We start from the raw sequence: 14,842 nt of genomic DNA on the forward strand, positions 1-14,842 counted from the left end.
TTGATGCCAACCCTGGAGCTACAGGACGTGGGCAACTTGGGAAATGAAGACAGGGGCTCCATCTTAAATTGTAGGTGGCAACAGGTCTCAGTAAAACAGCTTACTCATGCTCTCTATTTTGTGTCTGCTAAAATATTAAATTTGATTTTTTAGATATAATTTTGACTTCTGCTTTCTGTATTCTTCAAGAAAACAATTATTTTGCAAATGCTAAATGCTAACATTTTAAGAGATTTGAACTATAGGGTAGATGTCTCCAATAACAAATGATAAACTTTCCTGTCCTTTACAAAAGAGATCCAGAGTGAAATTTGATTAATCAGTGCCTGCCAGTATTGAGACCCTGAATTTAAACTTCCCCTGGACTCCAAGACTTTTGAGACCATTTATAATTAGGGTGGCACCCACTCTCCACATTATATATTTATTTGTTGCTTGCAACACAAAAAGAAAGACAGAGGGATGAGGGAAGGACAGAGGGGGAGAAAGAGAGCTTCCATAAACTTTCCGTTATGACCAGTACTAAGCCAGCCAGATACCAGGAGCTAGGAACTCAATCTTAACTCTCACATGGGTGGCAGGAATCCAGTTACTTAAGCCACTACTATTGCTTTTCAGGTTCAGCATTAGTCGGAAGCAGAGCCATGTCCAACCAAGACGCTCTAATAAGGAACTTTAGGCTGATGCCTACCCCAAAGATTACTTTTTGACATGATGAACTCAGGCTATAAATCTGGAAAGTAATTATTGTCTGTCCTCTAGCATCAGGCTACCCTATAGGCTATTTTGACTTTTTCTAAAACCTTTGCTTCCTTTCCTGTCAGTGAGTGTTGTACATGGTCATTTTGTCAGTGGCAAAGTGCCACACAGTCAGGCAGTGTTAGGTTTATTAATTGTGCAGGTGTCCACAGTGGCACAATTCCCTCTATTCCAATTCACTGCTTCTAATCTGACATGTAATTTTGGAACTCAGGAGACTGGTTAATCCTGACAAAACAGAACCGGTAGCACATGAGCAAATGTCCAAATTACAGAATGTGTATGCTATGTCTATTTCAGCTAACTTTTTGTGGGTAAGATATCATTGCAGTGGAAAAACTTAGGAGTAATGTAGTGTTATGATCTGAAAGTCTTTTTGTGGAACTTATTTTGAGAAATTACATACTGACCTGATTCTGCCATTACTGTTCTTTACAGCAAAGTAATTATTTGTAACCCATGAGAATAGCCTCTAGTTGCAAATTTCCATTAATATTATGTAAATATAAAGGTAATTTTTTGGCCAAGTTCAGAGAAGAAAACATGCTCAATATTACCTTATTGTGTTTTAAAATATATATGTGTAAAGACTGAGCAACTGACCATGTCCCTCTGTCACAGACTATGCCAGAAAATATATGTATAACACTTCAGATACAAAAAATTTACACAGGTTGGCAAGAAAATGTGCGGTCATATTAAACTCATGAATACAAACGTATTTCTGCATGAAATGAATGGAAAAATTCCCCCCCAAAATAGTAGTTTGATAGCTATGTTACTCCAAAAAAACCAGTTTCATGGGTGTGTTCTCCAGTAGGTAGACACAGAAAAAAAAAAGCAAATGATTTTCCATGTCCTGGAATAGAGTTGAATGGTGCTTACTCAAAAAGAATTAAGCCATGAAATCATTTTTTGTTACCTTTAAATAATGTCATGTCACATGGAAAAAAAAAACACCCACTTATTTCATTTTCCTTTCCGGTGTTGAGTCTCTTCTGAAGCCCTTCAATGTCACCTAATCTTGTAAGTCAGCTACAGCATAGTCAATAAAGACATTTTTGCTGATTTAACAAAATGAACTGTTCTATTATAGCAACTCACAATAAAATTCTACATGGTGGCAGGTGTTTGTGGTAGGGGTTAAGCTGATCATTGGGATTCTTGTACCCCACACAGGAGTGCCTGGGTGCAGCCCTGACTCTGCTCCCTGTCTCAGCTCCTGTTATCATGCACTTTGGGAGGCAGCAAGTGAGGATTCCAGCAGTTTGGTTCCTGCCACTGATATAGGAGACCCAGATCGAGTTCTTGGCTCCATGCTTTGGCAAGATGACTCGCTGATGTTGTGGACATTTGGGGAATGAAACAAGAAGGGGGCACACATGTTCTCCTGTTCCTTCAAGTAAATTTTAAAACTCTTCTAACAGATATGTTAGGAAACTGGATAGAACACAACATAGGCAGAGGATCAGGCAGAAGTTGAATGGAACTTACATCGTGTGAATGATGAATTCTGAGCTTAGCAAACCACCAGTGTGCTGGTGCCTTACACATAAGACTCTGACTCAGAGTTGATACCCTGGAATTCTATGGGCAGGAACTCTGTATTCCTCTAGCACATGTCTAAAATGAAAGTCATGTGTATACACCCGTTTCTTGTAAAAAAGATGCTGAACCAGACATTCTCAAAAATCTACTGCAACTCAGAGTCTGTGCTCTATAAAGAAACATTTCAAACATACTGGAAGCAGAATAATTAGTGTTTATAAATAAACATTAAACATCAAATGTTACACTTGGTCCATCTTTCTTGGCAAGGTATCTGATGTCACTTTCTTTTGTGGAAATATATTTAATGTAACATATCATATTTAGTTTTACATAAATATTTTTACAGCTTATGTAATATTTTATTACAAATAATGATACTGCCATTACTAACATCTAGATGCCTAATATTTTTGTCACTATTGGAAATGGCCATTTGTTTGTGTACTGATATTCCCACCGCAAACTAGAATGCAACATTTCTGTTTTTCTAGGGACATACAAATATTCCTTCTGATTATTTTTGTGAGGCTTGTGGCTGGATGGGTTACTACAGTCTGACATGCATACTATAGCTCTACAAAAGAAAAAAAATGGAAAAGTAGAAAAGATCCAATGTTTTCAAGGTTTTAAATGTGAAAATGCAGCTTTTATCAAAGATCTGTTGGGTTTGAGATAGAAGCAGATGGAAAGGATACCTCTCTTAATATTTAAGGGTATGTGAAAGGGGTACATGATTCCTAAATCCAATCTGCAGGTATCTGGTTGCCCTGATAGGGGACAGACAATCCTGGGATGTTCCTCCTAGGCCTGGAAGGGACATCTGTCACCCTGGCTGGCTGGCTGCCTCCCAGCTCAGGCTCATCATGAGGCAGTCCCTATAAATAGAATGCCTGGGAAAAGGGCCGGCACAGAGAGACCCATCTCCACTAATGCCACAGCCCTTCAGAGAGGTGGCCCCAAGCCCCAGGGTCTAGGGAGAACCCTTAGCCTGCCTCACTTGTGCTTTCAGTAGAGTTGGACCACTGCAGCAGAAGGGTACATGCCTGGCAAGACAGAGATGCACAAAAGGGAGGAAAAGCAAATGGAGAAGGCAACAAAAGCAGCAGTGAGGAAGAAGATGTAGGATAACTTTGGTGAAAGATTTTTAAAAATGTATTCCTATGGCTGAATGCAAAGCTTTAGCATTGGGGAAATGAAAGTGCTCAGGTCATTTTCTTCCACAAGACCTGATAAAAGTGTGGTTGCAATAGTGGAATCCAGAAAAAGCTATTCAACTACACGGAGGTCTACACTGTGGGTCCAATCCTGAGGAGTGGGCTAGTCTAGCCCGAAACAACTTGTTTTGGCACCGGCTAACAGCAGAATCTCCACAGCCCTGTAGCACATAACTAAAATGAAAATCTGTGTCAGATCTGCCTTCCTGCCTCCCACTGGGTAAACAAAATCAAAGTGGCCAGTCCTACTATCCTCCTCTCTCACTTCCCTTCCAGCACAATTCCTCCTGCACTCCTGTTGTCCCCCAAAAGTACCGCCTGAAGAAAGGGATGCTTCAAGCTAGAACACTATTCAAGTGTCATTGCCTACAGTTTAGTCCATGCTTTCATGTTGCTTGATGGTCCCAAATTAGGTAAACTGGGAATGGACAGAAAGTTTAAGAATGCTTCCTACCTCTTTTTCTATCACTTTCCTTTCCTGTGGACCTACTGTGCAAAGAACTCAAAGAAACATATTGCTGTACACAGAAATTAAACTTATGGTTGTCCTTGAGTTCCTCTATGAATGCCCAGTCATGAATCAGGACCCTTGGTATCTGTGCTTTTTTTCCCCCCCAGAACAGGAAGCCTTTGAATGAGAAAAGCCATGTACAGACAGGTGGTGGCTGGGTGTTATTTACAGCTGAGAGGAGGGATTGTGCCTGCTGGGAGTGGGGACATGGAAGAGCACTTTCATCTGTTCTTTTCTTTTTTCTCTGGAAATTCTTCAGCCAGAAAAGCCACTCCGCTGGAGGCTGTAGGAAGCTAGCCACTTGACTTGGGCGATAAGAGTCTGTAACCTCTGAAGCCAAGAGCCTGCTCCCTGCCCTCCACACCCCCTCCACCGTGAGTCAATTGCACTTAAATAGAATCTCAGCAGGCTGGAGCGGGCTGCCATGGGTCAGTGTCACCCTTTCTTCAGTGCCCTGGCAGAGCTGGAGCCACTCAAAGCAAATGACTACTATTAGGATTTGAGTGTGGACAGAGGGAGGGAAGCAAACTTCAAATGAAAGCAAGAACAGAGAATTGCAACACTTCACTGTGTGCTTCTCTATGTGTTGTCAACATACTCAATTCAAATTTGCCAAGATCTGAGGCTAGTGGTTAGTAAAGAAGAGGAGGAAAAGCAAGGCTCCTGACTCACTGTGTATGCATTACATGAATGTGCATGCACGCAGACACAGAGTAGCTTCTAGAACACACCCATCACATGGCCCTCATACCTCATTGATCTCATCTCTTAAGCTGCAGTACTGCAAGCTGCGGGCCAGCATCCGGTCTCGGTCCTCAGCCCGGATGACCCAGGTCCGGCTGTCCTCTTCCAGACCCTCCAGCTGCTGCTGCAGCTTCTTTGCTGAGACATTAGAGCAGTTCTACAAAGGAAAGACAAGGAGAAATCACCAGGGGAATGGATGACCACGACAATGAGATAAACATGTAATTCACTTGCATTGTGTAACTCCTAAATGACACTCTTTGAAAAAGAAATAGGCCCTGATTTATTTTCCCTTAAACATACTGGAATATAATTATCTCAAGAAGGGAGCCAGATGCCAACATTATAGAAAGACATTTGCAGTCCTGAATTTCCAGTTTTACAGATTTGCTCATCCCATCCCATTCCTTGGAGACACCGTTCATTATAACATATAATTTTTACTTCAAAAAGCATAAAATATGCATTAGCAACATTGAGCTTCTGCACTGTAATTTTCCTGTCGACTCGAGCTTCCTCTCAGGTTCATTATGCAGGGGCTCCAATCTCTGCTCAGCACACAGGGGCTGCCAGGGTGAAGGCCAGCAAGGACTGGAGACCAATTTACATCCGTGGTGCAAAGTGAGACTTTTTCCTTTCTCTGTTTGAAAGTAAATTTACTAGTAACATAAATTCTTTTAAAAAGAAAGCTCTTTCCTGGCAAAAGCAGACTCCATTAACCACAACAGATACTCTGTAATTCTGTCTTTCATTTTATAACTCTAGAGTCACTACCTTCCCTATAATTTAGTTCAGCCATTCTGATTTTTATTAATGGCATGCATGCTGATCGAATAAGCATAATCTCTTTCCACAAATAATGAATTTGAAGCAGGACTTTAAAAAAAGAACCCAGTGTATTATTTGATCTGGAACACTTCAGTTCCAGGCTCTGCTGTGAAAGTCTATCCGGCAGCATCAAGCAGATCCACTGCCCAGGACCCCAAACGAAGCCAGGGGGCATGGGTTCCCCCTCCCCCAACTGATAGGGCTAAGACAGCCAGCTACTCTCAGCCTCCAGTGAGAGTGCTGATAAGCTCTAGGATTCAGCTGACTGTTCAGATGTACAAGACTAATGCAATATTAATCAATATAATCATGAAAGTCATATAAGTACATTAGAAATGTTCCAGTATTTATATAAAAAAGGGGGAAACCTAAGTGATGAAATCCCTATGTTGAGGACATATTGAAATTTCCACGTTGATTGCAACACTATTCCCAGGAAATGGAAATAAGCAAAGTGACTATGCACTTATGCATATATGTGGTACATATATGCAATGTAATATTACTTTTTCAGGCAAAGGGGATGAAATTGTTCTATTAGCAAAGTTATGCGTGGAATTGGAGGTCACTGATTTCAATAAACCAAGCACAGAAGCACAAGTATAATCTGATATCACTCATATATGGAGTCTAAAAAATAGGTGATCTCATGGAAGCTAAAAATATAATTAGTTACCAGAGAAGGAAGTGAGCAAAAGGGACTGGGAAAAGTTAATTTATGAGTACTGGATAATAACTAAACAGGATCAGAAGTTCTAGGGTATCACCCACAGTAGGGTAGAGATAAAGTTAATTTACTGTATATTTGTCTCTCAACAAACCTTAGAAGATAGTATTTGGGGATGTCTTTCCTGTAAAGAATTGCTAAATGTATGAAAAGATAAATTTACTTACCCTGATTGGACATTCCGTAATATAAACAAGTTATAAAATATTACAAAGTACCCCACCCATAAACATGTACAATCTTTATGTCAAAATTTTACCAAAAAATTTTTAAAAATGAAATAAACTTAACAATACTATTGAAAATAATACTATCTAAACTTAAATAATACTATTTAAACTGTTACTAAATATTAAAAATACCATTTAATAATATTAATACTGTTTAGGTTGCATACTAGTATGTAGTTACTAGTGATCAACATACAAATCTTAATATTTCTATATTCTTTGAAATTGTTTTTGCATTTGTATTTCCTATTTTAAGCAGATCTGTTATTTTCATCAGAAATATCTAATCTGTGTTTAAATTTCATAATATGCAGTTTAAAATTAGAATCATATACTCTAGTCTAAAATGGGTATTCAATAACTATAATGAGAATCACTTTAAAGTTAATTCAAATTTAATAAAAACTAAATTTTAGTTCCATTACTGTATTAAGGACATTTCAACTGCAAAGAACTGTCATAGGACAGCACACAGCTCTCAATGTAAGCACTCTTCTAAATTAGCATGACAATAGATGTGTTAAATAAGGGTTTTATATTTGGATTTTTTTCCTTAATTTTTTTTGACATAAGTAGTAGAGATTCACCATAAACAATTATATCAAAGATTTAATGTATTCTTAAATGAACAGATAGGCTTATTATCCCCTTGTGTATTTTGGGACAAACACAGAGGAGGGTATTTGGTGTAATATTTAGGTGCTCCTTGGGACTTCCAAGTTGGAGACTCTCAGCTCAGTTTCCAGTTCCAGGTTCCTGATGGTGCATAGCAGGGTTCTCAAGTACTTGAGTTCCTGCCACCCACACAAGAATCCCATACTGAGTTCTGGATTCCTGGCTCTAGGCTGGCACAGTCCGACTCTTGCAGGCATTGGTGAAATAAACCAATGAGGGCAAGATTTCTTTGGGCCTCTCTGCCTTTCAAAGAAGAAAATCAGAGTCAAAAGTATCAGGTATAAATGCTGCTGTCATAAGATGCTTACAGGCCAATGCACTGATGAGATGATGTCTGCTCCTAAGGAAAGGGCCAGTTTATAAAGATGGTCTACATGGGCCTGCTTCTCCTGAGAGCGGGTAAGATGAATCTGGACATCATGAGCATCCTCCAGTTCCATCAGCTGCCCCAGAAACTCTTCTTCTCTTGACGTGATGAGATGTCCTAGCTGGAATTTAGGGCATTGACAATTAACCGCAGTTTATATAAAGACAGTTTAGAAAAAAAAAAAGCTGAATCTCAATAACATTTTACTAGCTGGTAAAATGCTGATAAGTTCATCCATAATTATTAATGTTGTAGCCTAATACATTTTTCTGTGCTAGAAATCCGATAGAGTAAAATCGAGCAGCTAACGATGTCAGCTCTGTTAATAAAGAAAACACTATTCAGGGCCTAGCCTAAAACTTTAATAAGACTTTGAACCATGACCTAAGAAAATCCAGAAGTGATTTTGAAGGGATATCCATACATTTCCAGTCTATATTGAAAGAAGCTAATAATTATGATGTTTTTGTAATAAAATCAGCCACCAAATCATCTTTCCTGAGCACTCCACGATGTCACATTCTTGAGATACAGACACATTGGACTTGCTTTCTGCCTTGAAGAGCTGACACTTGGCTTGTTTGGAAGGAGGGAGAAAACTATGCTAATTCAAAAAAATGATTCTGATCAAGATGCTCAAAGTGGTGTTTATTTCACTACTTTGAAATAAATAATGAAATAAACAATGAAAGTTCTAGGAATTTCAAAACAAGGGTAAATCACTTCAAGTGAGTAATACTGTTGAGAGACAACAGAGAGAGGAGAAGCCTGTTGGGTAATGGCAGCCTGGGACTTGGAATTAGGCGTGGAGGGACAAAGAACTCATTGACTGGAACACAAAGTACAAGTACAACATGGGGTATATTAAAAGTTGGATTGTGTCAATGACTAGTATCTGAATTTGGACTGTTTTTTTTAACAAAACAATAATTTTTAAAATCTTTCAGAATTAAAACCCAGACATCCATGGTAAGCCATATACCTTTTCCTTGACTCGGTGGAACTGCACTGCCTTGTACAGGACAAGCTCATAATCTTGGATTCTCTCTTTCTGTTTCTGATGCAGGTGAAGAAGGTCCTTCAGTTGTTGAGACATCTCTCTCACAGGGGCTCCTCGGTCACTCAGGTCTTCTGATTCGTTCATAAGGTAGTGTACTTCATCATTCATTTGCTAAAATATTAAAATCAAGAAAAGTCCAGCTTTTGCAAAACTTTTCTTTGCAACTGCAACTGTGAAGATGCAACCTAAAAATGATTCTCATTTGTTAATAAACACTTACTATCAGCTCCCACCTCTCAACTCCAGGTATTTTGTTTGATATTAGGAATATATTTTTGCATCCTTATCTGCTCAGAAATTTAAAAATAATAATAAGCAATGGGGAAGTTTTTTTCCAAGGTAACTTGCTAAGTGAGAAGTCATATATTTCTTTATCACAACAAATATTCTAGTCATTGGGGCTGGGCAATGTCTCAACTGGCTAATCAAGTGCCAGGATCCCATTTGAGCACCAGTTCATGTCGTGGCTGCTCCATTTGCTATCCAGCTCCCTGCCTATTGCCTGGGAAAGCAGTGGAGGATGGCTGAAGGCCTTGGGATCCTGCAACCATGTAAGAGACTCGGAAGAAGCTTCTGGCTCCTGGCTTTTGGATTGGCTCAGTACCACCCATTACGGCCATTTGGAGAGTTGAACCAGCATATGGAAGATTTTTCCTCTCTGTCCTTATAGCCATAAAAACATCTGCCTTTCTAATGAAAATAGATATATTTTTTTTAAAATGCAAAGAATACAAATACTCCAGTCATCTGTTAAGTAAACAGATTTTGCATGCCTTAGGGTGTCCAGTGAACATCTCTGATATTTAATTTAGTCTAGAAATGGGTGGTAGGAAATCAACAGTAGCAGAATGCAAGTGTAAAAATATATTATGGGAATTACTTGTACTCTGTGGCAAAGGAATGATCAGCATGAGCCATCAGCTGAGCAGCTCAGCAGATAGGCTGACTCAAAGGCAGCCGTCCCGTCATCCACAAATAGCTACCACATGTGGAGAAGGATCAAACCGCTGGCATTTGACCCAGCCCTGCTCTGATAGCCCTTCTTGGAATCCAGATTTTGGATTGGAACTTGAAAAGAGTGGAAAACTTTAATAGGGTGCTGCTACAATTTCAGGGATCAATCTTATATATAAAAGGTTAAACTAATGATAATTATTTAGACTGAAGAGATAATTTTTCCAAAAAAGTGATCTGAAAAGATTCCTCAAGTTCAAGTCAAAGATGGGGGAATGAAACATGCACACATACAGTGATGGAGCTGACTAAACCCAATCATGGCTCCCGAGTTAGAGGGACTTGGCACATTCACTCACACATGCAGACAAACCAAATGTGACCAAGCAGGGCCTATCAAAGGACCTAATGCAGGCGAGTCACTTTCTGAGTTCTTCTTGTACATTATCATGAGTGGGTGGGTGGCTGTGTGTATGTAGCAGGAGTAGTGGTGGTCTTCTTCGTTAATTTTATTTTCAAGGAAAGGAAACTATAAAAGGAATTGAGTATCCTTATAGGATACTTATCTTAATTGATTCTAAGATTCTTTAAGGCCAACTCTTCAGAAATAGCAGCAGCTAGAAACACAGGTATATTGCGGAATATCGCAGCAAAGATCGAGAATCTAGGTTGGCTGATAGTATGACAGGCAACACGTCCTTAACAGCTGTATGCCATTCAAGAAAGGCAGGAAGTAGGACACAGGGAATGTGTTATGCAGAGACCAGGAATGTGACTCATGGTATGATTTTCCATATTGCTTTCAGGATTTTCTGAGTGGGTGAATGAGGAATAAAATTCTTGGAATGATGCTTGAAGCCTAGGGTGCTAGACAGGGATGTGACATTACAATGGGGATATTAGGCACCCAGGGGGACAGAACCTCTGGGGCTGGGGCTGCCTGTACAAGTTCTGTCTCAATTTAAAACACATTTTTACACCCCAGTTAAAGAATTGTATTCAATTATATGCTAATGATGCTAACTTAAGCTAGAATTAAAATTCAGATAATCTAAGACAAAAATGTATAACATTGTATAACCTGAATGTTTCTATATCATTAAACACAAAAGAATGCAGAAAATCAGCAAGAAAAGTACATTTTTACAGTGGATTTTTCAACAAGCAATGTTTTTGTTTAAGAAATACAAATTCCTCACTCTGGTAAGAGCACTGGATGGTTCATTCTCTCTATTCATCCAAACACATCCTTTTTTTTTTTTCTGTTTACCTGGAACTGAGGCTTCATCTCATTCCATTTTTGTCGTAAGTCTAGAATGGTCTGGAGGCTTCCTCCAAGGTCAAGTGCAGACGCGGGCATAAGTGCCTCCTCAAGGAGCTTTAGGTTGTGTGCAGTCTGGAATAAAGAGTGGGCAATTATGCATGCATTTCCATTGATCCCAAAAGTCAATGTTATGAGCATCAAGCAATGGCACTGAGGGCCATCCAACATTTCACGCAGATGCTACTAATCCGAGCTCATGGTTCTAACTCACTGAAGAATAAAGCCACAAGTTTTTGTGTTTTTCCTTACCGTTTATTATGAGCTACAACGATTTTGACACATTCACATTAATATGCAACCAACACCATCTTCCATTTCCAGAATCTTCTTACAAGCTCAAACAGAAACACTGGACCCTTTAAGCAGCAACCCCCATTGTCTCCAGTATCTATGCATTTGACTATATGGACCTTATTTTAGGAAAGTCACATAATATTTTCCTTCCTTGGCTAACTTATTTTATTGGGTATGTTTTCAAGATTCATTCATGTAGCAAGTATCAGAATTTCATTCCTTTGGAAGGTTAAATAATATTCCATTGTATATTCCATTACCTTATATTTTTGTCCTAATTATCTTGACACATAACCATTATATATATATTTATTAGACACAATGTAATGTTTCATATTTATACTGCCTATCAAATTAGCAGTATTTATCATCTTATTCTATTCTTGATGCTCAAAACCTTCTTTTCTAGCTATTTTTAGATACACAACACATTCTTGTTAACTCTAGTTACCCTATTCCTCAAGGAAATATTAGAACCTGTTCCTCCTGTTTAACTATACCACCATACCCATCCACCAAACTCGCCTTAAACCTTCTGACCCTCTGCTCTCATCAGCATCTCATAACCAATACCCTAAGCTTCTATGAGATCTACCTGCTCAGATCCCACATGACTGAGCTTATGTAGTATCTCTATTATGAGTGAAAACCATGACCATAAGATATGAAATCCATAGAACAAAACACATGGGAAGCACTTCAGGACATTGGTCTTGGATATTTTGGATATGACTCCAAAAGTACAAGATACAAAATTAAAACTTGACAACTGGGATTGTATCCAACTCAATTGCTTCTGCACAAAGGAAACAACCTTTCTACAGAACAGAGAGCTAAGCAAACTATAAGAGTGGATAAAATGTTTATAAGCTGCACATTTGAGAAGTGGTTCATTTCCTTAACTCATAAGCCTGGATTCACTGTTGTGGCACACCAGCTTGCAATGCTGGCATCCCACATGGGCACTGGCTCATGTTCTGCCTGCTACACTTTCATCAAGCTCCCTAATGATGTCTGGGTTCTTGACATCTCAGTGGGAGACCCAGATAAAGCTCGTGGCCCCTGGCTTTGTCCTTGTCCAGAATTGGCTATCCTGGCAATCTGGGGAATGAACTAGAGGATGGAAGGTCTTTCTGTCTCCTTGTTTCCCCTATCTGTTGTAACTTTGAGTTTAAAACAAACAAATGACTTTGAAAAAAAAAAACTATAAGGATTCAACTGAATAGCAAGGAAAACAAATACAACTAAAAGCAGGCAAAACTTGAATTTGTATTTCTCACAAGACATACAATTTTCAGTAGATACAAGTATAGGAGACAATGCTGAACCGCCCTTACCTTTTTAAGCTTCTCTTTCAAAGCCCCCCACTGCTGTTTCAAAGGCTTGCTTTCAGTGGCCTTCCGTTGCCATGCCATCCGATGATGACTCAGCTCTTCTCTTCTTGCCTTTTGGTTTCCGATAGTGTTCTCCATGATGTTTATTTCCTGTTTCATGTTTAATATCTCATTCTCTTTTGCCTGTCAAATTAATAACCCATACAATGACTTTTCTTCCCAAACAATAATTTTGCATATACCCATTTTAGGAGACATAAACTTCATCATGACCAAAGAGGAGCATTGTTCTGATATGTAGGCAGGTCTAAATCCCCTGGACACAGGCAGAGTTAGACTCTCGGCACCTGCTTCCCATACTGGGACATCCTATCATGAGTTGTGTTCGCATTCCCATCTAGGGTCTGGTCATATTGTGTGGTTGGAAGGTAATTTAATGAATACTGGGATTTGAAAAGTTTGAAGATTCTTTTTGAGTGCATGAATTTTGAAGTCTTTTCTACAATTTAACACACTTAGTAGTATATATATTAGAAGCTCAGTATAAAGCAACAGGCAGAATCATTTGTTCTAGAACAATTTTACCCTTAAACTGCAAATACATTGTCTTTTACAATTAATTTGAATTTTTCTTGCTTTTCCTCAAACTCCTCCATTTTATGACATCTGAACTATGTGTTTGTTTTTTCAGGCACTCTGTTGAGTACCAGAAGCACAACAGCTAAACTCAGAAGTGTCAGGCCTCAACTTTCATATATTCTGTCTGACTGGTTAGAAAGCCTTTCAACAATGGTTTTAAGCAACGAAAATTCAATGGAGATAAAATAGCCTAAAAGAACATAGTGGTAAAGTGTTTCATATCTGTAAAAAGCATTTTTTTATTAGAGGGTATCAAAAATTATATTTTGATGGCCATCTTTCTCAGCAAGTTCTCAAATTTATTACAGAGTTCTATAACTTTAATGACAGCTAATAAAAGCTATAAGTGTTTCATGGACGTATTTTAGATATTGGATACCCTATTTCAAGTTATTTGAAATATTTTTGTACATTTATATTTTAGTCAGTTCTAGACTAGACATCACAAAGTATCTGACTCATTCCCAGAACAGAACAAAATTGTAAAGCTAGTAATAAAATGATACATTCTACAATTGGGATTAACAGGATTTAATGAATTATGAAACATATCCAATAAATACACCAGGACTCACCTCAAATCATGTATTTTATCTTTTCTAAAGTTACCTTTCCCATATAAAGTCACATATTAAGAAACTATTACCCAAAATAAAATATACTACAAAACAACATCAACTTGGAAATTGCAGTATGCTAATCACAACTTCAAGAAGGATATGGCAGTCAGAGCAATGTCCACAAAAGGGACAGCTACAGCAGGATTTGTTGATGTCCAGCTAGCAAGCACTAAGAAAAGTGATCATGTATTTGGCAGACTGAAGTATTGTAGCCACTCTGAAAGATTAAATAATTTGCCTGAAGTCTAGTTAGTAAGCACAATATTCATTTACTTCTGCATAAGGCATGGAAAATTTGGCCCGATCCAATCTAAATGGGCCACTAAACTATCCATTTCCCACTTAGATTCATGCACAGTGGATGATTTTTTGATGTCTTTCCAGGTGCCTTGACAACACGAAATCTGAATAGCAAACAGCATGCTTAGTATTCACTACCCTAAGTTAATAAATTGACACTTTATCAGGGATGGCTGCCTGAAGCATAGCTAGAATCACTCTCTCTAATCTTGATGATTTTTCAACAAAATGAAAAAAAACTTTAAATTTCAAACTTGAAAATAGGAGCTGTGGCAACCCAACCAAGAGTGGAACACTCAAGTGCACTTGCCAGCTGGCCTCTTCCTTCCTAACAAACTCATTACTCATTACTGCGTTCCCACAGAATGTTCAATAGCCTGATGGTCGCCAAAATATGCAGAGAATACAAATGTGTTTTACTTGCTTTATCAGATGTCACCAAACCAACAAAGCTAACTCTCAGGTGGGCTTCAATTATAATCTATCAGAAGAGACTGATACATGACATCAGAAATGACCTTGAATTAAGGTGACCATGTTTTGATATTGAGCTGAAAGACCATCAAAGTATAGAAACAGAACACACATGATTCTTACTTATACGTAGATACACAATATGATTTTCAGTGGGTTCCTGATATAGATATTTAAAAACTGAAAATCAAGCCTGGCGTGGTAGCAGAGTGGCTAAAATCCTTGCCTTGCATGCAC

The 14,842-nt window shown here is 38.6% G+C and overlaps 1 protein-coding gene across 1 annotated transcript in view; it reads right to left on the minus strand.

Moving 5' to 3' along the window:
* The window catches only part of CCDC141 (coiled-coil domain containing 141), a 176,436-nt gene that overhangs the window by 26,598 nt on the left and 134,996 nt on the right, over positions 1-14,842 (minus strand). The window contains exons 15-19 of the mRNA XM_040972003.1: positions 12,576-12,755; positions 10,891-11,016; positions 8,589-8,777; positions 7,548-7,727; positions 4,787-4,936 (exon numbers count right to left, since the gene is read on the minus strand). Coding sequence (XP_040827937.1) covers positions 4,787-4,936; positions 7,548-7,727; positions 8,589-8,777; positions 10,891-11,016; positions 12,576-12,755 — 825 coding nt within the window. The remainder of the gene's footprint in view (positions 1-4,786; positions 4,937-7,547; positions 7,728-8,588; positions 8,778-10,890; positions 11,017-12,575; positions 12,756-14,842) is intronic.

The sequence above is a fragment of the Ochotona curzoniae genome, unplaced genomic scaffold, assembly GCF_017591425.1.
Source record: "Ochotona curzoniae isolate NIBS_2020 unplaced genomic scaffold, NIBS_Ocur_1.0 contig_2210, whole genome shotgun sequence".
Classification (NCBI taxonomy): domain Eukaryota; kingdom Metazoa; phylum Chordata; class Mammalia; order Lagomorpha; family Ochotonidae; genus Ochotona; species Ochotona curzoniae.